We start from the raw sequence: 25,096 nt of genomic DNA, 5'->3' as shown, positions 1-25,096 counted from the left end.
GGAGATGACAGATTAATTTATTCTTTTGCATTTGAAATACTTCCCTTACTTCTTAGTTGGTTAAAAAGAAAGGAAGATTCCACTAGAGCACGAAGACTTTCCAGCTGTATTTCTAAACAGAAATCAATTAGAAAAAGTTAACATCCATATTTCCTTAAGAAGTTTATGTTTATTAAACTTAGGCACATTGTCAGCAATACTTAAGCAATGTTCAATTTTCTGTAGCTTTAGTGCCTGCACGTAGAAAGGGAAATAAAATCTGTAGTGTTTGGGTCAGGGATGGAGTAATAAGGTTCACACTGTTTGTGTTTTTAAATTCCTGGCTTCCCTAATACACTCCTATAGGACTAAATACTTTTCAAATGAAAAAATAAGTTATATTTTTAACTGCAGTCAAATGCAATTTACTTGGATTAAGCCACACACAAAAAGGAACATCGTTTCTAGATTAGAGGAGGATACAGTTGATAGCTAAAATGATTCAAATATGGCATAATACTGAGTAGTGATTTTACTATGTAATGTATAACCATTACTAATGGACTATGTTATTACTTTAACCCCAGGAACTTTACCTCATATGCTGCTGAAAAAAATGTTACAATTTAAAATTAGTTTTCAGAAATTTAAACAAGTGCCAGCACTGATTATTACTTTAATATACTGCTCTATTGAGGTGCTCAAATACTACGGTGACACATAAAAGTACATAAAGAAGCTACAGTTCATAGCAAGTTACAGTTTGCACAGGAAAGTTAACATTTTAAAAATGTTTGCTATTTACTGACCTTCTTGGATGAAGAACAAAATCTTTAAAGGTGTATGGTCTCTCCATATTTGGATTTTCTGTCTGAAATGAAACAATGTTTTTTTTTTTTTCCAAGTCTAATCTGCAAAACCAAACATTTGCATCTTCAAAAATATTTGAAATCTATAAGCCCTCTTTCCCCCCCAAGAGGATAGACATTTTCTTCATGTAACCAAAAGATTTTAGTAAAATAAGAAGATATTAATGTCTGACTCTTAATAGTTAACTTAGTTGCCACACTGAAGAAAAAAAAACTGACTTTTTTCCTCACAGTATAGTTTCTAATCCTTGGGGGAAGCAGGAGCAGGGGAAGTTTGAGGCAATTGTATTTAGCCTGGAACAGAGGTGATTTCTTTATTTTCAAATACTCCACATTTAATACAAGTGTTACCATATCCCTCCCCTCACTCAATATTTTTCAAATAAAAAATATAGGTCAGATTTATTAATTGCATTCCAGCTCTAGTGCCAGAGAATCCACAAACAGTGAACAAAAAGTTATGAGTTTTTGCAAGCCTCTGGCTTCTCATGCATATAAGTGAATCTGACTCACAAGAAACCACAAGGCATATTACATACTCAGATATAATTTATAGCAATGTATCTGAGGTCACAGGTACAAAGAACTTTTTTTTTTAATTCTACCTTCTGATATATGCAAAGAGCCATCCTAAAAACATTACACCATCTATAATTTACTCTTTAAAAATTATATGCAAGTCACAGCTGACACTTATTTTGTAACCATTACAATATCATCTGAATTTTACAGTGCTATGCGATAAGTGTGTTAGCCTTAACTTTGAATTTCTTGCCTGACACAAATGTTTACTAAGTGATAGGCTGTTCAAAATTTCTGGGGCATAGTTCCAAACTAGTTAAATAATAAATTTTAATCATTTGTATCATATACTTGGGGGAGGAGGGGGGGAAGATGGGAATATACACATTTACTGTATCTGAACTCCACTCAGTCATAAATGATTTTACATCGAACTGTCCCAGCTTTAAAGTGGGAAAATACTACCATCTATCCAGGCATGTACTTTAAAAAAAAAAAACAAACAAAAAACCTGGCTATTGTGTATCCAAAGGCTTCTGGTCTCCTTAGTAGATTTAGCATGAATGCTGCGTGCCCAAATAGATCCAGAAACTGGAGAATATATAATATTCTAGACTTATAATATTTGCACGAAAAGTGTAAAGTTTATACAAAATGCAAATAGCACAATTAGAAGAAACAGATTTCTGGATTATATGATAACTACTCAGGCTGACAAGTGCAAAACATTATTAGCACTAATTGGTTGTGGGGTACCATTTTCCATGTCCAAACTCAGAAATGCAAAAAGTAAGTTAGCTGAAAATAACTTAACATGGGAAAGAACATCAAGGATTAAACAAAGTATCGCTTTCAATGTTATTAATTATATTTACTGTAGCGCCTACGAGCCCCTATCATGGACCAGAACCCCATTGGGCTAGCTGCTGTACAAACAGAACAAAAGGACAGCCCCTGTCTAACATAAAATGGGATTATAAACAAATTGTTTATGTCACACTCCACAATGGGTTAAATTTGCATAAATGGATAGCTAAACTGCATATGCAAACTAGATAATTGCACAATCAATAACAGTCTAAAAGGCAAACTACATATATGAAAGTTTAATTTTATGTATATTTATAAGCATATTTTTGAAAGTGAAGTTTTTTATCTCAAGCTTAACAACAAATGATGGCAGACTATTATCAATATGAAGATAATGTAACAGTATAACAGACAACTCTATTCTGCTGCATATGGAAATGATTTTCACCTTTTAAAGATGTTAACAGAGCAAAAGAAATTCATTTCGCTGGTAAGAGGAATGTGTCAGATGAATAAAATAAGAAGTTGCAACTATTTGTTGCAATAATAAGACCAGAGGGCTTTTCTAATGCAGTAAGTAGGAAAAGCTACCATGTTATTGTCTTTTCAGAATATCCAATACCTATCGCCCTGAAAAGCTCATTACTTCTGTTAAAGAAATGATACAGTATTAAAAAAATACTCATTAACAGTCTCTGAAAGTAAGAAGCATTCTACCATCACTTTTTATAAGGGCTGTCAAGTGATATAAAAAGTAAATTAATCACACTGTTAAACAATACAATACCATTTATTTAAATATTTTTGGATGTTTTCTACATTTAAAAACATATGGATTTCAATAACACAGAATACGAAGTGTACAGTGCTCATTTTATATTTATTTTTTATTACAAGTATTTGCACTGTATAAAAAAAGAAAAGACGGTTACTCACCTTTGTAACTGTTGTTCTTTGAGATGTGTTGCTCATACCCATTCCAAATAGGTGTGTGCGAGCCGCGTGCATGATCGTCGGAAGATTTTTACCCTAGCAACACTCCGTGGGTCGGCTGAGGCACCCCCTGGAGTGGCGCCTTCATGGCGCCGGATATATGCCCCATCCGACCCAGCACCCCCTCAGTTCTTTCTTGCCAGCTACTCTGACAGAGGGGAAGGAGGGCAGGTTTGGAATGGATATGAGCACCACATCTCGAAGAACAACCGTTACAAAGGTGAGTAACCGTCTTTTCTTCTTCGAGTGCTTGCTCATATCAATTCCAATTAGGTGACTCCCAAGCCTTACCAAGGCGGTGGGGTCGGAGTGAGATGTCACAGAGTGAAGGACTGCTGAACCAAATGCAACATCACCCCTGGACTGCTGAATTATCGCATAGTGGGTAGTGAAGGTACGCACTGACGACCAAGTCGCTGCCCTACAGATTCCTGTATGGGAACGTCTGCCAGGAAAGCAAGAGGATGAACTCTGAGCCAGTGTGGAGTGGGTGGTAAGGTGCATAGTTGGGACACCAGCCAAGTCATAGCACACATGGATGCATGATGTGATCCAGGACGAGATGTGCTGGGAGCAGACAGGAAGGCCCTTCATCCAATCTGCCACAGCAACAAACAGCTGCAATGTTTTCCTGAAAGGTTTTGTTTGCTTGATGTAGAAGGCGAGGGCCCTGCGAATGTCCAGGGAGTGCAGCTGTTGTTCCCGTCAAAAGGCGTGCAGCTTCGGGCAGAAGACAGGGAGGAAGATATCCTGGTTGTGATGGAAGGCGGACACCACCTTAGGGAGGAAGGCTGGGTGGGGTTGCAGCTGTACCTTGTCCTTGAAGAACACAGTATACAATGGTTCCGATGTGAGTGCTCTGAGCTCAGGACACATGCCTCGCCGAGGTGATAGCTACGAGGAAGGCAGTCTTCCATGAAAGGTACAGGAGTGAGCAGGTGGCCATCGGCTCGAATGGGGCACCCACGAGTTTGGAGAGGACCAGGTTAAAATCCCACTTAGGGACCGGTTGCTGAATACGTGGGAACAGGCGCTCCAACCCCTTGAGAAATCTGCTGACCATGGGATTGGAGAAGACTGAACGCCCGTTTTCGCCCAGGTGGAAAGCCGAAATAGCTGCCAGGTACGCTCTGATGGATGATATTGCCAAGCCCTGCTATTTTAAGGACAGGAGGTAGTCCAAGATGATAGGTACTGACACCTGTAGGAGGGACGTATGAGTGAGGGCACCAGCAGGAAAAATGCTTCCACTTGGCTAAATACGTGGACCTGGTAGAGGGCTTCCTGCTACCCAAAAGGACCTTCTGAACCAAGCGAGAGCACCGCAGCTCAGATTGAGTTAGCCATGCAGAATCCATGCTGTAAGGTGGAGGGACTGCAGGTCAGGATAACAGAGTCGTCCGTGGTCCTGAGTGATCAGGTCTGGCCACAGCGGGAGTGGAATTGGAGTGTCCACCGATAGCTCTAGGAGAGTGGTATACCAGTGCTGTCTGGGCCACGCCGGGGCGACTAAAATCAGACCGGCTCTGTCCCTGTGCAGCTTGAGCAGGACCCTGTGGACTAGCGGGAATGGAGGAAAGGCATAGCACAGGTGATCCTTCCACTGTATTAGGAAAGCATCCGACAGGGAACCTGGAGAGCATTCTTGGAGAGAGCAGAACACCTGGCATTTCCGATTCTCACGAGAGATGAATAGATCTATCAGGGGAAAGCCCCACTTCAGGAAGACACGAGTGGATGACGTCCAGGTGAACTGACCACTCGTGAGCCTGGAATGATCTGGTGAGGTGGTTATCTAAGGTGTTTTGGACTCCCGGGAGAGACGCTGCCACCAGATGGATCAAGTGGGCTATGCAGAATTCCCACAGATGAGTGGCCTCTTGACAGAGGGGGGGATGACCGGGCTCCCCCTTGCTTGTTGATGTAAAACATGGCTGTTGTGTTGTCTGTGAGGACTTCCACACAATGGCCTGGAATGCGCTCTCGGAATGCTTGACACGCCAGACACACTGCTCCGAGATCCCAAACGTTGACGTGAAGGGATAACTCTCCTGCCGACCATAGCCTGTGTGTACCGAGGTTCCCGAGGTGGGCTCCCCATCCCAGGGACGACGCATCCGTGACTAGGGACACGGAGAGCTGCGGGGTGTAAAATGACACCCCTTCGCACACTGATTTGGGGTCCAGCCACCAGCCTAGAAAGGCTAATATCCCTGACCGTGCTCAAGCTGTCCCGACCTGTACACTGTTGATAGCCAGGCTTGGAGTGGACATAGTCACAGCCTGGCGTGCTGGTCACATACGTGCAAGAGGCCATGTGTCCCAGGAGGCATAGGCATGTTTTCACGGTCAAGGTCGGGAAGCTTTGCAGGCTCTGGACGATGTTCGTCAGGAATTGGAAGCGTGCTTCTGGCAGAAGTGCCCGGGCTAGGCCTGAGTCTAAGACTGCTCTTATGAATTCTATCCTCTGGGTTGGTACCAGAGTGCATTTCACAACACTGAGCAGGAGGCCCAGTCGATCGAACATGTTCATGGTGAGCTGAACATGAGACTGCACCTGATCCCTAGAGCGACCCCAAATAAGCCAGTTGTCGAGATATGGGAACACTTGGATCTGTTGTCGACGAAGGGAGGCAGCCAAAACAGCCATGCACTTGGTAAACACCCTGGGGGCCCACAGACAGGCTGAAAGGAAGGACGGTGAATTGAAAGTGCTGTTGATTGACCACAAAGCGAAGGAAACGTCTGTGCGCTGGGTAGAATGCAACGTGGAAGTATGCACCCTTCATGTCGAGGGCGGAGTACCAGTCTCCAGGATCTAGGGAAGGAATAATGGTCCCTAGTGAGACCATGCAGAACCTCAACTTTACCATGAATTTGTTGAGTCCACCTAGGTCCAAGATAGGCTGAAGCCCGCCCTTGGCCTTGGGGATTAAGTAGTAATGGGAGTAAAAATCCCTGCTCCTTGACTCTCTTGGAACCTCCTCTATCGCTCCCACAGCCAGAAGTGATTGGACCTTCTGTAGAAGGAGGTGCTCGTGAGAAGGGTCCCTGAAGAGGGACGGGGAAGGAGGGGGGGAGGGGGGGAAAAAGCAAATTGGACGGAGTATCCCCTTTCCACCGTGTGTAGGACCCAACCATCTGATGTTATGTGAGACCACACAAGGAGGAAATGGGAGAGACTATTTTGGAAAGGTGGGGAAGGATCCTGAATGGAGACTGGTGCTCCATCCTCGGGTGCACCTTCAAAAGTTCTGCTGATGGCTTGGAAGGGCCCTGGACTTGGTTGGCTTGGTGCTCTATTTGTTTTCTTTTACCACCTTGGCTGCGTCTTCTAAAGAACTCCTGTCTTGGCCGAGGGGGAGGGTAGGATCTCTGAGGCTGCGGTCTGAAGGGCCTTCTCTGTGTTACTGGGGTAAGCATTCCCAGAGAGTGCATGATAATTCTCGAGTCCTTCAGACTCTGCAGCCTTGAGTCCGTCTTTTCGGAGAACAGGCCCTTGCCATCAAAGCGCAGGTCCTGGAGGGTCTGCTGCAACTTTGGTGGTAAGCTAGAGACCTGCAGCCACGAGATGCAGCGCATGGCTATGCCCGAGGCCAGGGTCTTAGCTGCTGAGTCCGCCTCGTCCAGAGAGGCTTGTTGGCCACCCTGAGCTGCAAGCCTCCGTCTGAGTACACCTTGTGCCCAAACAAGTCTAGTCATCTAGCGTCCTTTGATTTAGGCGCTGGGGCCTGCTGATCGTGCCGTTCCTTCTCATTGACCGAAGCCACGACAAGGGTGCATGGTTGGGGGGTGTGTGTAGAGGTACTCGTATTCCTCTGAGGGGACAAAGTACTTCCTTTCCACCCCCTTGGCCATACGTGGAATAGAGGCTGGCGACTGCCAGATTGTCTTGTCATTGGCCTGTATATTCCGTATGACGGGGAGGGCCACTCTGGACGGTGCCTCTGCCGACAGAATGTCAACCACAGGGTCCTCTACCTCCACCACCTCCTCTATCTGGAGGTTCATATTATGTGCCACCCTGCGGAGCAGTTCCTGGTGGGCGTGAAGGTCCATAGGAGGAGTGCCCGAAACTGTAGTCCCCGCCACTGCCTCATCAGGTGAGGACAAGGAAGATACCCCCAGGACTAAGGGACCTGCGTGAGGTCCTCTTGTGGAGGATCTTGTTGCCCAAGGTCCACCACGCTAGGAGTGTGGGCCTGTATTGATGCTGGAGCAGTCATCTCAGAACCCCCCAGGGGTGGGCATGAGACACAGTGTCCTCTGGTACTCGGGGCTCTGAAGAGGCAGAACGGGAAGCCCCGAAGGAACCCCTTGGACCTGACGGTATGCCCAAGGGGTCCAAAAAGACCACTGTGGAGGTCCTTGGCCCGAGTCCTGGCCTTCGTTCAGCCACTGGCCTGCACCGTCCTCGCCCTGGTCCTAGTAGCCACCTTGTGGGCATGACGACGTAGAGGTGGAAAGAGACAGCCAAGGCAGTGCCGTATGTGTCGGTGCAGAGTTCTCCGGTGCTGTGATGCAGAATAGTACCGAGACGTCGATCGGTGCCTGCGGTTGTATCGGTACCAGGAGCCTGATCTGGCTCTCGATGGTGACCTCCTGCGACATAGGTGCTGGGAACGGCTCTGGGTCAAGTGCCGCTCTAACTGGTACCTGGAGCAGTGCCAGGAGTCCGATCGGTACCGGCCGTACTGCAATTCGGATCTCTGCAAACTGGACAAAGGCCATGACCTGGGCCAAGGACCTCCACAGTGGTCTTTTTGGACCCCCGGGCATACCATCACAATCTTGGTCCCAGCACCAGTGCCATTTTGCTTCACTTGGCAACGGCAGTCGTATCAGGGATTGTTTTCCCTTCGACGTCACCGTCCGTACCCGAGGTGCCACCGGCTGCAGAGGAGTCGGCTCTGTGAGCATGATCAAGTCCCTCACTGTTGAAAAGGTCTCTGGTGTGGAGAGCAGTCTCAGCTCAACCGTGGTGTGCACTACGGAGCTTACATGCACCAGACTCGACGGCCCTTGGGGTGCTGGAGTCGACGGTGCAGGAGCCGTTACTTGTCCTGGGCGCTCTGGCAATGGACGCGGCTCCAACTGCGGTGTCCACTTTTGTCGGTGTCGAACCGACAAAAAAGAAGCAGTTGGCACCTGCTTGGGCTGCTGCTTCTTCTGGCCCGGAGATAGGGACCGGTGCCGTAGTGGTGGAGGTGCCGGGGAGACCTGGTGCCATGAGTCTTTAGCAGAGTCTGAACGCGGTGCTGGACCAGTCGGTGCCGCAGGGGCACTCCGCACTGAAGACTATGCCGAGTCCTGGTGCCTAGAGGAAGGGACCGGGCTAAGTCCTGCTCCTTTTTGGTCCTCGGCTTGAAGGTTTTGCAAATGTGGCACCTGTCCATTTGGTGGGATTCCCCCAGAGACTTTAGGCAAGAGTCATGAGGGTCTCCTGTTGGCATCGGCTTCAGGCAAGCCGAGCAGGGTTTGAAGCCCAGAGACCCAGGCATGGGCCCCAGTACCGGGACAGGGGAGAGAGGAGAAGACCCCGTTTCCCCCCCACTTACTAAACTAAATCTAACTATACTAAGTAACTATTAACAACTACTAACAACTAATCACAAACTATGAACACGTACTAAAGCGAATGCTAGGGAGAGTGGAGATCAGCTATGCTGCGCTTCACAGTTCCAAAGACAGTCATGGGCAGTAAGAAGGAACTGAGGGGGTGCTAGGTCAGCTGGGGCATATATCCGGCGCCATGGCGGCGCCACTTCAGGGGACGCCTCAGCCAACCCACCAAGTGTTGCTAGGGTAAAAATATTCCGATGATCATGCATGTGGCATGCACACACCTAATTGGAATCGATATGAGCAAGCACTCAAAGAAGAATAGTATTTTTCAATTCACCTAATGTAAGTACTGTAGTACAATCTTTATCATGAAAGTTGAATTTACAGATGTAGAATTATGTACAAAAAACTGCATTCAAAAATAAAACAATGTAAAATTTTAGAGCCTGCAAGTCCACTCAGTCCTAACTCTTGTTCAGCCAATTGCTTGGACAAACAAGTTTGTTTACATTTGAGGAAGATAACGCTGCCCACTTCTTGTTTACAATGTCACCTAAAAGTGAGAACAGGTGTTCTCATGGCAGTGTTGTAGCTGGAGTCACAACATATTTATGTGCCAGATGCATTAAAGATTCATATGTTCCTTCATGCTTCAACCACCATTCCAGAGGACATGCACCCATGCTGATGATGGGTTCTGGTTGATAACAATCCAAAGCAGTGTGGACCAATGCATGTTCATTTTCATTATCTGAGTCAAATGCCACCAGTAGAAGGCTGATTTTCTTTTTTTTTTGGTGGTTGGGGTTCTGTAGTTTCAGCATCAGAGTGTTGCTCTTTTAAGACTTCTGAAAGTATGCTCTACACCTCGTCCCTCTAAGATTTTGGAAGGCACTTCAGATTCTTAAGCCTTGGGTTGAGCGCTATCTTTAGAAATCTCATTGGTACCTTCTTTGTGTTCTGTCAAATCTGTAGTGAAAGTGTTCTTAAAATGAACATGTGCTGGGTCATCATTCGAGACTGCTATCACAAGAAATATGTGGCAGAATGCAAGTAAAATAGACCAGGGAACATACAATTCTCATACAAAAACAAAATCTACATTTGTAAGTTGCACTTTCACGACAAAGATTGCACTACAATACTTGAATGAGTTGAACTGAAAAATACTATTTCTTTTGTTTATCATTTTTACAGTGCAAATATTTGTAATACACAATGTACAGTTTGATTTCAATTACAACACAATACTATATGAAAAAGTGGGAAAACATCCAAAGTATTTAATAAATTTCAATTGGTATTCTATTGTTTAACAGTATGATTTAAACTGCGATTAATCATGGTAATTTTTTTAATAATGATTAATTTTGAGTTAATCACATGAGTTAACTGCAATTAATCAACAGCCCTACTTTTTAATGTACAAATCAGCAGCTGTAGAAGTCAATGGGGCCTATTCTGAGTGCATTTGTATAACTCGCATAAAAGTGAATCGGAGTTAAGTCTATGCATCTTTAAGTGATTTGAGGGCCAGATCCTCAATTCTATTACTATTACTTCATCCTAAATCAGCATAGCTCCACTGAAGTCATTGCAGCTACACTGGATTTACAAAAAGAAAAGGAGTACTTGTGGCACCTTAGAGACTAACACATTTATTTGAGCATAAGCTTTGAGCTGTAGCTCTACAGTGCCACAGGTACTCCTTTTCTTTTTGCGGATATAGACTAACACGGCTGCTACTCTGAAACTGGATTTACACTCACTGAAGACATAACCCTAGAACTTTAAGTTCTCCATTGGTAAGGATGATCATATTATACAGTGCTCTGTTATAATAAATTCCATTGTGCATTCTTCCTTTTGTCTATTCATTCTTCACTAGAGGAGCTGGCTAGCAGCTCCTCAAAAACAAAGGCCACCATGTCCTATACAGCATTGTATCTAGTACTCTAAACTCAGTTTTTCCAGTAGCAAAGTGTCTTCTTTCTAACTGGAACTTGAGACACAGGCTTGTGCATAATTCTTGTTATCCCGAGAATACATGGGATAACATGGTATTCCCATGTATTCATCATGGTATTCTTTTGAGGGTAGTTTAGTACTATTGACATCAGCAATAAATCAGTTATGTGCCCAGTATTCCAATATACTCCTCAAATTTAGAGCTAAGACCATGCAGCTACTGGTCTAAAGAATTTTAGAGTCAGTTAATTCTCACCTCCCGTGGTTGTGGTATTTCCATTTTATAGATGGGGGTGGGGGGAACAGGATAAAGCGTCTAAGGGCACAAAATTTGAGAATTCTTTTTACCTTCACGGTGAACAGGAATGCATTGTTATATTTGCTATATGGAACACATTCCTTTTATTCATAGGTAACATTTGAAGAACTAGATCTTGATCTGGTCTAGAAGGAGGGCTTTAGAACCGTAAACATGCTTTTAGCTGGTCATTGTGGATAAGTCAACACGTGGTTGCTGAGCATATTTTCCAAAAAGTGGTTCAGTGAAATAATAATATTTTCAGTGCAACTGGGACACAAGTGGGGATAGGAAAGAGGGAAAATCATGAGGAAGAAGGGACTAGGAATGAAGAGGGAAAAGGAGCAGAAGAAAGATTAAGTGAAGGCTAGGTTTATGCATTTTAAAATGTTTCTCGCCTATGTGAAACCCAATTTAACCTGTCAACCTTTTCTTTGTTTGAGTAAATTGGGAGTTGGAGATTCCCCATCTCTTACCTTGAACCTGCAAAGCCTCAAGGGCCTGCAGCATTTTGTAGTCCTCATTGTATTTTGCCTTACTTTAAAAAAAGTAAAAAAGGTAGCACCATTGTTTCTCATATTTGCATTTCTATAAATATAACAAATCCTTGACTATGCAGGTGTAGGTGGTCTAGGATTCTACTGCTGACTCTGATCAATTTGCAGTGTGGATTATTTATGGTCTTTAGGTAGCACCCAATGGCCTCAGTTAATGTTGGTGTCTCCTTGTATTTTGGTGTTATGTGTCTGTATAAGACAGTCTGACCCAAAGCTTATCAAATGAGTGAAAGAAAGGGATAAGTCAATTACACAGTCAGAATGACTGCTGGCAAATGTTAATTCCAGTCTTTTATTTTAAAAAACCTGTTATGTGAGTGAGCAAAGGAGTAGGAAAAGGAAGTACATGTGACATTGAAGAATAGGAAAGGAAAGACTGAGAATGGAGAACATACAGAGTTACAGAGGAAGATAGGTGAGAAAAGGTCAAAACTAACAGCGAATCAGCGAAGAAGAACACACAGAGTCCAAACTGGAAGGGGGAAAAAAAAAGTCTGATTTCACTTGTATCCAGAGAACTGTGGGAAATGCGGTTGCCTCCTCAGTTCCCGCTTGATGGGAACGTCTCCCCTTGAGACAGCACCACATCAAACATTGTACTTCCTGCCCCATCCCATGTGGCTGGGATTACTGTGAAGCCTAGACCTCTACTAAGGCCTTCCCACTCTGGGAAATTCAGCACAGCTCGTCAAGAGAGGAAGGAGAACAACTGCTCTTGGCTGGGTTCTCTGTCTTAGTTTTCCCACTTTAAAAAGGCTGCTTCAAGATTTCTTTAGCAATTTGTGAAGTTTTCTGATCTTTGGATGAAGGCACTATATGCAAGTGGAAACATTCGTCTGAATTTATTTTCCTCCCATCCCCAGTTTTGCTGCATAAGTTTCCTTAAAGCTGAATGGTTTTGCAAATGGATGAAAACTGAAAAATAAAAAAAATGTACACAGCTAGATTACTTCAATTGTATTTCTTACTGTGCCAGTTTTCTGTCTGTTTTCAGCAAAAAAGGATATTTAAAAATAAAGATGTTTAAAATTAAGAGTAACCAAAAAGAAAGCCCTCTAAATCTCCTCTGTACCTTACAGGAAGCTAGAATGAGAAATAAGAAAACAACAAGAGTCAGTCTAATCTTTAGGGCAGGGGTCGGCAACCTATGGCACGCGTGCCAAAGACGGCACGCTGCTGCCTGCTGGGTCCCAGCCACCGGCCCCACTCAGCCCGCTGCCGAACCCAGGCCGGGACCCTGGCAGGCAGCAGCGTGCCATTAAAAATCCTGCCTGCCCCGGCTCGCTCTTCTCCGCCCCCACACTGGGGCAAGGTGAAGAAGCTTCGTCCTGCTAGCTGCTGCTGCAGGGCAGGCAAGGTTCCGCCCCTCCCCCACCATGCTGGGTTCCTGCCCCTCCTCCTCTCCCTTCCAGCCACCAATCAGCTGATGGCCCTTGCGAGGGAGGGGAGAAGCGGAGCCACAGCGTGCTGGCTGCTCCAGGGAGGAGGCGGAGAAGAGGTGGGGCGGGGGGGAGGGCTTGGGGAAGGCGGGGAGGGGGAAATCAGGGCATATCCCCTCCAGCCCCCTGCCGTGAGCTGCTCTGGGCAGGGAGCTGGGAGCACCCCCACAACCCTAGCCCACACCCCTCTGCCCTGACTCCAGCACCCCCCCACACCCTATGCCCTGACTCCAGCACCCCCCCCAAGCTTTCTACCCTGACTCCAGCACCCCCCACACATACCCAGCCCCCCCATGCCCTGACTCCTGCACCCCCCCAGCACCAAATGGGAGCTCCTGTACCCACCCCCCACATTCCTGCCTGCACCCCACGCACCAAATGGGAGCTGCACATGTAAGCACTCCACACCCAAACCTCCTGTCCCGAACGAGCCCCTTCCCTCATTCTAGCTCCTGGCCAGACCCTACACCCCAACCTGCTCCTTCACCCCCAGCCCTGTGCTCAGTGCACTCCCACCCTCAGCTCAGTACAGAAAGAGAAAGAGAATGGGCTAGAACCAGGGAGAAGGTAGGTACCCACTCTATGTAGGCAGGGCCGGGATCCCAGACCAGCAGTGGGCTGAGCAGGGCCGGCAGCTGGGACCCTGGCTGGCAGGAGCTGGCGGACGGAACCCCAGACTGGCAGCGGGCTGAGTGGCAGCAGGCTGAGCCGCTCAGCCCACTGCCGGTGTGGGATCCTGGCTGCCAGCCCCACAGCCTGCTGCCGGTCTGGGGTTCTGGCTGCCAGCCCCTTGCCAGCCGGGGTCCCGGCTGCAGGCCCTGCTCAGTCTACTGCCAGCCTAGGTGAACAGAACCCCAGGCTGGCAGCGGTCTGAGCGGGCCAGCGGCATAAGATCAGCATTTTAATTTAATTTTAAATGAAGCTTCTTGAATATTTTGAAAACCTTGTTTACTTTACATACGACAATAGTTTAGTTATATAATATATAGACTTATAGAGAGAGACCTTCTAAAAAACATTAAAATGTATTAATGGCACGCGAAACCTCAAAGTGAATAAATGAAGACTCAGCACACCACTTCTAAAAGGCTGCTGACCCCTGCTTTAGGGTGTGAACATCAAACCTTAGTTTCTTCAGGAATAAAGAGTAAGAGAACTCATATTTATTTGTAGAAGCCCATACCCAAGCATAACATTGTTTAGGTTGCATTATTTTAGTTCTGAGGTAGATCTGTGCCAAAAGATTAGAAAAGGCAGAATTTAATAAAGTATATTGATACTATACATTTGTCCCAATGAATAATATATAATTGTGTATGCCAACAGGATTGCTTTAGGTCATCTTAAATACAAACCGGTAATTGATGAAGAGGAACATCCACTTGACCTAGGAAGTCATCTCTTGTCTGGGGAAAAAAAAGGAAAAGTTTTAAATCATGAAAAATGTTATGAAGCGATAAACCCATAAGATATTGTCTCTAGCTCACGGAAAGCCCTAATACTGCAATGCATTCTAAGAATTTGAAGTTATCCTATGTAATGTAAATTGTATAAAACTCAGATACAAATGTTTACTACCCTCTCTTCCAATACCCTCCCTCAAGCCTGACATCTTTTATCATACCTAATGGAAGTACTGATTTAAAGGACTCTTGGAAGTCAAGCCAGTTCCCTGCTCACCCCCTCAATCAGTAAAAACGGATGGGCTCTTAGTATACACAACACCACTTGAAACAATTATAGATGGGGCCGATATCACAGCATATTAAGGTTGCCTGATACTGCCAATTACAAGACCCTGTTTTCAGTTCCTTATAACTGGCAAATTTTAACCACATGGGCTGAAAGCTTATATGCCAGGTGTCTGCCACAGGCATAAATTGATTGGTTTTTGCTGAAATTTTCCATTCAGCTATTTCTGAGAATGAGGTTAGTGTCAAATTTCAAATCCTTGGTCCAAAGAAAAGGTCACCAGAACTTAACATGGGGAAAATATGTTTTACCCATGTTAAGTTCTGGTGACCTTTTCTTTGGACAGCTTTGGACCAAGGATTTGAAATTTGACACTAAGCCCATCCACTTGCAGAGATGTGCCTTTTGCCATCCCATGAAAATCCACCCAAATCTGACCTTTGGGGGGAAAAAGATCAGTTTGCATAAGCTCAGAGACTAGGTTTTAAGCAGCAAACATCAATTCACTCCTCAATGAGCATGTTCCATCCTCTTTATAGGTCCTAGTGCTGACCAGACAGCTCCTACAACATCCCTACACATAAAATGAGCATACTCCTTCCAGCCCAGGAATAAAACCAGAGTTTCCCTTGTAATGTCTGCTTTGGGCTTAGCACTGGAACTGAGATCAGGGAGCCTGTCTTTCCTGTGCTCTTACTGACACACATCACCTTCCCAGTGGCACTTAAGTACTGTGGAGGAGGAAACTGATGCAAATGCAGAAGGGACAAAAGCCAGCCCACAGAGGAAGAGAAAGGAGTAGAGTGGGAGCCTGCTGAGACAAAGATTGGATTTTGGGGAAGGAGGGGGAAATACCAGGAAAAAAAATTGGGACTGTCTGGGCAATGAGACTGAACTAGAAACCTAGAATGCCTACAGCCTCATTTTTCAGAGTGCTCAACATTATATAGGTCTTGGCATCTTCAAGGAACAGCTCCCATTGACTTCAGTTGGACCTGAGTGCGCCCAACACTTCTGCAAATCAAAACCCAAGGTAGGGTGACCAGATGTCCCAATTTTATAGGGACAGTCCCAACATTCAGGGCTTTGTCTTACATAGGCGAGGCGCCCATTATCCCCCACTACGTCCCCATTTTTCACACTTGCTATCTGGTCACCCTACACCAGGGTCTCGGGTTGGGCACCCAGAAGATGAGGACCACAAAGTTAATGAGCACCTGCGAAGGGTTTGGTTCAAGTGATTTGCCCAGCATCACACAGGAACTCTGACAGAGGCAAAGATTGAATGCCACCCTAGGGAATTGGATTCTACAGCCTTAACCATTAGACAATGCTTTCTTTTTGTACTTTCTTTACACTGGGTCTACTTTTATTCTTAATGGAATGTTAGTCATGTACCCTCCCACTGACGGAGCAAGTATCTATTGAACTCAAATATCCAATGAGCATGCTTCAATAACCTATCCATGCTCAGCTATGAGAGCACACTGAATGATGCATGCTGGTTACTGAAGCAGAGCTAGTCACCACCGTACATAAACTATTTATGCTAGCCGTAAACCTCCCTCCCAAAATGGGAAGGTCAGGGTGGCTGTAACCCCCAGACACCTGTTCATGGCATTCTCCTCACTGGGTGGAGGACTCACAACTTAAGCAATACATTTCATCTAGAACAAAGAGAAACAAAAACAAGTTTACACAATTAGTCCTCAGCACAGTTACTGAAGGATATGAAATGAAAACTGTCCCATTCAACTAGTATAATTATTTTCATATGAATGAACTAACAACGAAAATTAATATGGTGCTTGCTTTTTGGTATTAATGCCTTTCCTGAAAATATTCAATTTATATTTTCAATGTCATTTTAACAGCGGTAAATCACCAAATCATAAGCAAAAGTGTCACCATCATTGAGTAATTCAAATTCAGTTTTTAAGTTTGGAAAAAGTTCTGGCCTACACCACAGACTCCTGTTTAAGATACTTCCAAATACAATGCAACCAGCCTTAGTGCCTTTACTAAAACCCACTGAAGTCACTAGCAGTCCTTTGATTTCTATAGGCTTTGGATCAGGCCACTAGTTTCTCATTCTTTGATCTACAGAGCACCCAAAATATATTTTAATGTGATTAGAAGATTCTCTCACAGAATGCTTTAGTGTTCAGAGCCTCTGTATGCAACCTAGTACTTATGCCATGAAAAAAAAAAGTTACTCTTGCTGGGAAGAAATTTTCAAGAGAACACACTTAAGTTTTCCAATATTTTGTTCCCTAATCTATTTGATTTTCCAAGAAGCTGGAGAAACTGCATCCATCTCATTAACATTTACTGTAGCAAGCAGTAGTATTTAGAGTTTTTAGACTATTGTCTTGCAGGTCTGCAAAATTAAAAGCAGATCATTGTTTGCTTTGAACTCAGCCTCCTCTTAACCTCGGCGTTTCCTTATTACTGTGGTTTACTATTTTAGCTCCCATTTTAGAGGGGCTTTCAAATATTAGACACTGTGACAACTCTCAGCATTCTAGGTGGAGTAGAAGTGTACCTCTCAAACTCCTGCTCACTTGCAGTTTTAACTCTTGTAGCTACTTTACTCTTTAGAGATCTGCACCAAAACTGAAAATTTCTCAGACTGGGGCAAAAACTAATCAGACAGCAAGGATAAAAACCAGCAGAACTTTTCAGCATTGCAGAAAGTGAAGAAGAAACATCTGCAGCCCCAGTGGAGTGACGGTGTATTGCAGAGATAGCTGCTCAATTTAAAGCAGTCCTGGACACCCTCCTGGAAAAATTGTAAGCTAGAATTTAACCAACACCCTACAGTTTAAGGAGCAAAAAAACCCACTTTAATAGATTCAATATGCCCACCACTTCAATTAAGGGGAGAGAACTCTCAAAAGGGAGGCCTGCAAGCAAGACAAAGAGGAGAATCTATATGCCTGACATTTGCAAAAGTGTAGTTATAGCCATGTTGGTCGCAGGATAGTAGAGACACAAGGTGGGTGAGGTAATATCTTTTACTGGACCAATTTCTTTGGTGAGAGAGACAAGCTGTTCAAAGAAGAGCTCTGTGTGGCTCGAAAGCTTGTCTCTCTCACCAACAGAAATTGGTCCAATAAAAGATATTACCTCACCCAACTTGTATCTCTAATTTCCAAAGCGAACAAAGGACTACTACACGCATATTTATCACATACATGTTAGTATGTTGCTTTACAGTGAGTCTTTTAAAAAGGGCACAAACCCATTTCTGACCTCTAACAAAGCAACTTGGAAAAAGTTGCAAAATTGGCTCAAATCAACTCACCACAGGGCTAACCATTAGTATTAGAACTGTATCAGGTATGTTCCATACTTGTAAAGCAGCTCATGGCCTAGTCATGAAACAAACTTTAAAGAGAAAGGAAGCAAATGTAACACAAAACCAGTATGAGTGCTGTGTGTTGAAACTCCATAGCTTGTAGAAATCTGCCTTTAGCATTATGAGAAATGCTACCTAAGTTAAGTTGATTCTGGCTAAACCAATCAGAAATGCAATTTACCTGAAGTTACCGAAGAGCCTAAGGAGAGATGGATGTTCCACTAGAATTAAATTCAAGTGAACAGACACTTAAGTGTATGAAAGGAAGTAAAGGCTTTTGGCCTAAATTGGGTTACTATAGACCTCTAAAGCATGTTCAGAGATCCACCTCTTAATGAAGCAAGATTCTACTTGTATCATAGCTTGGTAAATACCCACTGAGCCCTTTATACTGTGAAGAGAAACTACATTTTAGGCTACTTTCTGGACTATAAGCAAGAAATTACTATTTACCATCAAGCTTGAACCCAGAATGTCTAATTCAGACCATTTTACAGCTTCAGACAGCTTGTTCAGATTTCAGCTTTATACACTTAAGGCCAGATTTTTAAAGGTAAGTAGGAGTCGAAAGGTGCAGACTGGTGCCTAAGTTTGAAATCAATAGGAGTTAGGTGTATAGGCATTTTTAAAAATCCCATTAGGCACCTAAATAACTTTCAAAATCTGGCCCTTAGCCCAAGTGCTATAAAAGAATTTCATTCGGAGAGACATGGAACACAAGACTGCAGGTGAAATTGCCACAAACGTAAGAGGCCTGCTCAATTTAAAAGGATAACATGAAATATAAATAGGGATCCCCTTCCTGATATCAAATAGAATCCAGAATGGTGACTTAAAGCAGAATATTGGGATGTAGAGGCTACAAATTCACAATGAAATTTGAAATTATGAATAACCTTTTTTCCTGTTAAGCTTTTTGTGGTCTCATGCTTGATGAAGTTAATAGCAAAACACTATTTAATAAGGCATTAAAAGCAAGGAATTAGCATCTTAGTATGGTGGCTCTACAATATAAATGAAGGAAGCTACATATTTTTTTATTTCAGAAGTTGGAAAAATCAGAGTATCTTAAGCCATCTGTTTAGTAAAGAGGAGAAGAGAAGCTTAAACACTTGGGGTCTGTCTACAGCTGAAAGTTAAGTAAGGACATTGTGTGTGTGTGTGTGTGCGCACACACACACACACACACAAGCTATTTCATTCAAAAACTTGTATGCTTTCTTGATGATGCCAAAAAAGTAAGTTCAATGAAAGGTTTCTTATCTAGTTTTAGAATCAGATTTGGAAATCTGATACTGAAACTTTTAGAGAAGAGAACAAAAGGAACAGTTTCCTGAATTTCATGCTAGATTTTCATACAAATGCAGCCATCCAATTTTTAAATTGAAGAATTAGTTTGCAGTGGAATGGAAGGTTTGCTATTAAAGGGAGACCAACTTGAAAACTAAATTTTTTGTTTTAAAGAGATCAAGTTAGTAATTGTTTCAGGTATTACGTCTATCCCACACCAATATGGTTTTATGATCTCTCCCCCCGTTTTTAGATTTTGCTTTCCCTTCCAGCTATGTGATTTACATCCAGGGAAAAATGTAAAATGGACATACTGAATGCTGTCAAATGCAAATAAACTAAGAAACAAAATAAAAATTCTAATTTCAGTCATACTAGTAATAGTAACCATAACAGACTACAGTGTTACTTACACAATAGTTAATGTTTTCAGACAGAAGTATCAGTTTAAAACCACACCAACTTAAAATTGACAAGTACTAATGAAGATGAGAAACAGATCTTAGGAACTAGTCACATATATATAGGTTGGTACAAATTTACCCACTACTCTCACACTTCAATGTTGACTTGCAATCTCTGCTTCTGCCAATCAAGACGGTCACACTACTTGACACATTTAGCAGTTTTGCAGTGTGAACCAGTCTATATTTAAAGCCAGGCTGCAAGAAGGGGGCGGGGAGAAAAAGCATTATACTCTGTTCATTCATCTACCAGCAACACCATTCCACATGGCAGAATCTCTGAGGAGTCATTTTCATCCAATTGTGATTGCTCTGAGGCATATTCACTGGCAAAGCACCAGACTTCTAGATATATTATTGGACAGGTTAAGTCTTACAGTGTGTAGAATCAGTCTAAACTTTAACCTTTGTAGGCTTTTCACTTTCATACAAATTATTAAAAACAGATTTTAAACATTTAATATTAAATTTGAAGCAAAACCTATCAAATTAGAGGATTCCTTTTAGCAAGTCATGTAACACGATTAACTTTTTGAAACCAAGATGTGAATTCTGCTCATTTTTACATAATGGGTATATGTCTACATACAAGGACAGTGCTATTTTTAAATAAGCTATGCCAGCAAATGGCAAGCCCCTTAACATTAGCATAGGCACAGTTTTAGCATCTTTACAATCATGTCAGCTAGTCAATGTGGCAACACAACAGTGTGCTTACTTTACAAGCCATCAATGATCAAGTGTCACACAAAATCAGCCTATTTATAGTACAAAGTCTGGTGACTGATAGTAAGTAATAATGTTGTACAGTTTACTCTTGATTGCCAATTCTGTCCTTCCAAAGAAAGTAAGACTTTAAACAGACACTGAACAGTTAGGATAAACCTAAGGTCCATTGAAAACAATACAGGAAGAAAAAACTGATTATGCAATGATTATTCCCTGTATCATTGCAACACACCATGTGTTGTTTTATGTTCTTATAGTTTGGGTTTTGACAATGTTTGTTAATGCTAGAGGCCTTACAAAGGCAACAAAATATTTTATATAGGTCATGTAACTAAAGACACCACCAACTGCAGGCATTAAGCCAAACATCTAGAAGGCATTACGATTTTTTTTTTAAAAAAGGAATGAATTAACTTGCTCTCCAACACTGGCTACTCTGCCTCCTTTCTCTATCTCTTACCACAAGTGCTCACAATATCAGCTTAATAGAACTCCCCCACTTACCCTCTTCCTTCACTTTTTGTCTCCCATTGCCACTCTCTCTCTCTCTCCACGTTGTGTGTCATGGCTACACCACTCTTCATGCCCTCATAAAACATCTCTGCCTCTAAAACCTACTGGTACCTCTTCAAACAATTGCTCCCTCCCTTATCAATAATCCTAACACCTTCCTTCTTCAGATCTGTTTGTCAATTTTGTTTTTAGATTGGGGAGCTGTTGACAGAGGAAACATTTGATTTTGCTGAACACAGTAAGTTAGCTTATGATACTACTCATTAGTATTACAAAAATTTTGGTGTTCTCCTACAAACAGAATTTATGACTAGTTCTTGGGGCCCAGCTTAAAAGGATAATGTATTACAAACTGGGAGACTCGTGATTTCAAAAGCCTCAAATTACTGAATGTGTATCTCTCATTATCAGTTTTTAGGGCAAAGCATTTCCTAGTTCACAAATTTGTATGGGAGAAAGTGCTGCAACAGCTTTCCTCTCTGAAGCTTCCTTGCATTCCCAACTGGAAGCAACACTGCTACTTTTTACATCATAACCCCCACGAGCTACTGGAAAAAATATAGCTATCACTTTTGCCTACAAATTGATTTTAAAAAAAAAGGGGTTAAATGCTTATCTCAAACGTGAGAAGTTTTAACATTTGTCAAGTTATTGGCAATCCTCAAATGAAACATGCCTTTTCAAAAAAATGTGGAATGTGGGACCAACCTCCCTCCCTGCCCTCCCACCCCCCCAAAAAACCAAACTCTACTTGACACTTTAAAAAACAGAACTCTCTTATTGCAAGTGTCTTTCTTCAGCATGGCTTATTGCTATCCACTTCATTCTGGTACTCACTCTCCTGCTATTTTAGGCATGCCAACCTTGATAATCAACCTTTTAGCAGTGCTTTCTTCCAGCCAGAGATTAAAATTCTTTACTGATACTAGTAGTTTGGAGGTCAAGAGGAGTCCATACTAATACATGGATCAGGTAGCAGGGGTGTTCTTTAGCAACACATCATCTTATAAACAAGTCTGACTGCCACTGGCTTCAGAGAATAAATGCCAAAATAGCACTGAAATCCAGAAATCACATATGCTAACATAATACACTGGCAGTAGATTTTAAACTGTTTGTTTAGATATCAGTTTCATGAGAGCTTGGACCCACTTCTTTCAGAAGAGGCAGGGAAAGTAGACGCTTGAATGCAAGAACTAATTTCTTGACAAGTAGAGAATCTCAGAGTTTCTGCTTGCCAACCCAAAAGCGTATAAATGAGTGGTTCTCAAACTTTTGTATTGGTGACTCCTTTCACATAGAAAGCCTCTGAGTGCGACCCCTTCTTATAAATTAAAAACACTTTTTATATATTTAACACCATTATAAATGCTAGAGGCAAAGCGGGGTTTCGGGTGGAGGCTGACAGCTTGCGACCCCCCATATAAGAACCTTGTGACCCCCTGTGGGTTTCCTGACCCCCAGTTTAAGAGCCCCCGGTATAAATCAACATAAAATACATCCATTTTTAAAATTTTACCAATACCAGAGTTAAAAGTACATGAGGATGCAAGACAGCTGCTCAACATTCTCAGACAACCCTTAAAGGACTCTAATACAATGACAAAGTGAGTCTTAATGAGAAAAGCTGTTGGAAGAAAATAAGCTAATCATCCTGAAACCCAATACAATTAAACATGTAAAGTATATTCATTCTCATCTGTTTGAATACTTGAAGTTCATAAGTCTGAAGTCCAAGTTAACAGTGAGGCTTCTGGACATGTCTTCATTTACCATCATGAAGTGCATAAAATCTGTTTTTAAACTTAATTGGGGTTGGTTTGTCTAGCTGAACATCCTAGGATTGTCCTCAAAGTGCTCCAGTATATCACATCATTAAAAAAAACAAAAAAACACCCAACACCCGCACACTGGTTAATTACTACATTGTTCAAAGTAACTTTTTAAGAAGCTCTTGTACAAGACCAAAGTGTTCAAGTAAGGGATTTTCTCAACCAGCTTTCCTTATTAAAATAAACATTTCTGTGCTTGTACCACAAAAAGCAGAAACTCAACATGCTTAGTTTTTCCTGCATAAATATTTGACCAGTTGCACATTAAACTAGTCTTCATACACAAGTCTATGGCTGTACGGGAGATGTGAAAGCGTATAGTTTTTATTGGAGGAACATAAGGTATCAACTGAAAACAGAAAAAAGGCCAAAACAAAAACAAACATGGATCTGGACTATTGCCACTTAAGAAAATAAGAGCTCAATGGATCCCTTTTAAACCAACATTCTTTTTACTAAAACACCCAGACATCAATGTTCCTTGTAAGTCTGACGAGAATGAACAACTTTTCATGAGCCACCAAAGTTTCCATTTCATACTACAAAGAATTATTTGGTTGATTTACACTTTAATCAAGAAAGGTCTGCTATTGCAGTTTGTTTAATAAAATGATAATATACACCATTGAGAAATGGTAGTGGTAAATTAGGAGAGCAAAAATTTGATTTATACAAATTTCAAAAAGGTTTTTACATAATTCACAAAACAATTCTCATGAAAATATAAAAGCCAAAATTGAATGACAACAATACTCTAAAAATATTAATTCCATATGTACCATAAAGTTTTTATTCAGTAATATATTTAATATCTAATAGGAAGGATTTCAAGTCAATTTTACCTATACTGTCGCATGTACTTGAAAAGTATTTACTTTGGTTGGTTCTTCATAGATAGCAATACCAAGCCTAAAAACAATCTTTTAATGTGAGACATGAAAGGAATCTTGAACACTTGCTCTGTTAGATAATATACAGTGCTTGTCAGTATTTATTAAAACTAGAAAGAAACGTTACAAATATCTATTTCCAAACTATTGGATTCTAGAAATTGTATTTACTGTATCTTGCCACACAGGCCCATTGAGGGCTTGTCTACATGGATATTTAATAGGCTGCAAGCCAGGATGTAAATGTATAGAGCAATAGCCTGCCATGCACTAACTGGACAAATGGACCCTGCTACTATGCACCAAGTTCTATAGCATTCTCTGATATACTGCTATTTAGTATGTCAAAGTGCACTATAGAACTTCAAGTGCATGGTAACAGGGCTTATACTTTGACTTAGTGTGCAGCAGACTACTGCGCTGTAGATTCACACCCTGGCTTGCCATGCACTAAGATCTTGTCTACAAGCAAGGGTTAGTTCACACTGAGTTGACACACATTAGTTGATATGCAATGTGTAAGCCATATTAATAGCATGCACATGGGATGGCTGTCCCCTCTTTCAATTTGCATCATTCTGTACATGTTAGGGGTTTGTCACATAGTGAGCGTGTGGTGTTCTTGGAGGGTATCCCATGGTCCTTTGCTTCACAGCTGAGCTTGATGCATTCTGGAATTTCTCTCATCGCACGCTGTGGGTTGAATAGCAGAGGCCAGGTAGAAGCCGGTGGTATTCTGGGACATGGGCTCAAATTAAAAAAACAAAACAAAAACCCTGATTGCGCTCTCCATCCCGTGCATCCTCTCTTTCTGGGTAAGCTAGCACCATTTTAAAAACTGCTGTGTGTCAGCCTGGACCCAACAGTACTCTGCACTGCTGTGCCAACAACTGAGAATACAGTCTGGGCTTCATTTGAGCTCTTGGTGGCAGGTGACTTCTGTTTTGGACTTTGTCTGCTGTACCACTGACATGGCAGCAGTAGTGGAGGAAGAAGCACAAGGATGACTCCAAACAACTGCTACAACACAAGTTTTCCTGCTGTAGCTTCACATCATACAGTGCCATTTCTGGACCCAAGAAACAAGCATCAATTGGTGGGAAAGGGTCGTTCTGCAGACCTGCGATGATCAGCAGTGGTGAGAGAATTTCAGGATTGCGAAGACAATCTTCTGTGAAATGTGCTGAACTAGCCCCAGAGCTGCGGCTATAATGTACCACATGTGGTGCCCCATATCCATGGACAAGAGGTTCACCATTACTATCTGAAAGCAGGCCTGAATGTTACCAGTATAGCCAACCAATTTGGCATAGGGAGGTTGACTT

General features: G+C 42.7%; 1 protein-coding gene across 2 annotated transcripts in view; it reads right to left on the bottom strand.

Annotated features, from left to right (window-relative positions):
• NEDD4 (NEDD4 E3 ubiquitin protein ligase) overlaps positions 1–25,096 on the bottom strand; it is a 128,414-nt gene that overhangs the window by 27,639 nt on the left and 75,679 nt on the right. The window contains exons 2-4 of one of the 2 annotated variants that reach the window (XM_073303794.1): positions 16,103–16,113; positions 14,356–14,406; positions 789–850 (exon numbers count right to left, since the gene is read on the bottom strand). In XM_073303794.1, the coding sequence (XP_073159895.1) occupies positions 789–850; positions 14,356–14,406; positions 16,103–16,113 (124 nt within the window). The remainder of the gene's footprint in view (positions 1–788; positions 851–14,355; positions 14,407–16,102; positions 16,114–25,096) is intronic. The other variant, XM_073303793.1, reaches the window with a different exon arrangement.

The sequence above is a fragment of the Lepidochelys kempii genome, chromosome 10, assembly GCF_965140265.1.
Source record: "Lepidochelys kempii isolate rLepKem1 chromosome 10, rLepKem1.hap2, whole genome shotgun sequence".
NCBI classification, from domain to species: Eukaryota; Metazoa; Chordata; order Testudines; family Cheloniidae; genus Lepidochelys; species Lepidochelys kempii.
The sequence above is the reverse complement of the archived record's forward strand: the minus strand, read 5'-3'. Positions and strand labels throughout refer to the sequence as shown.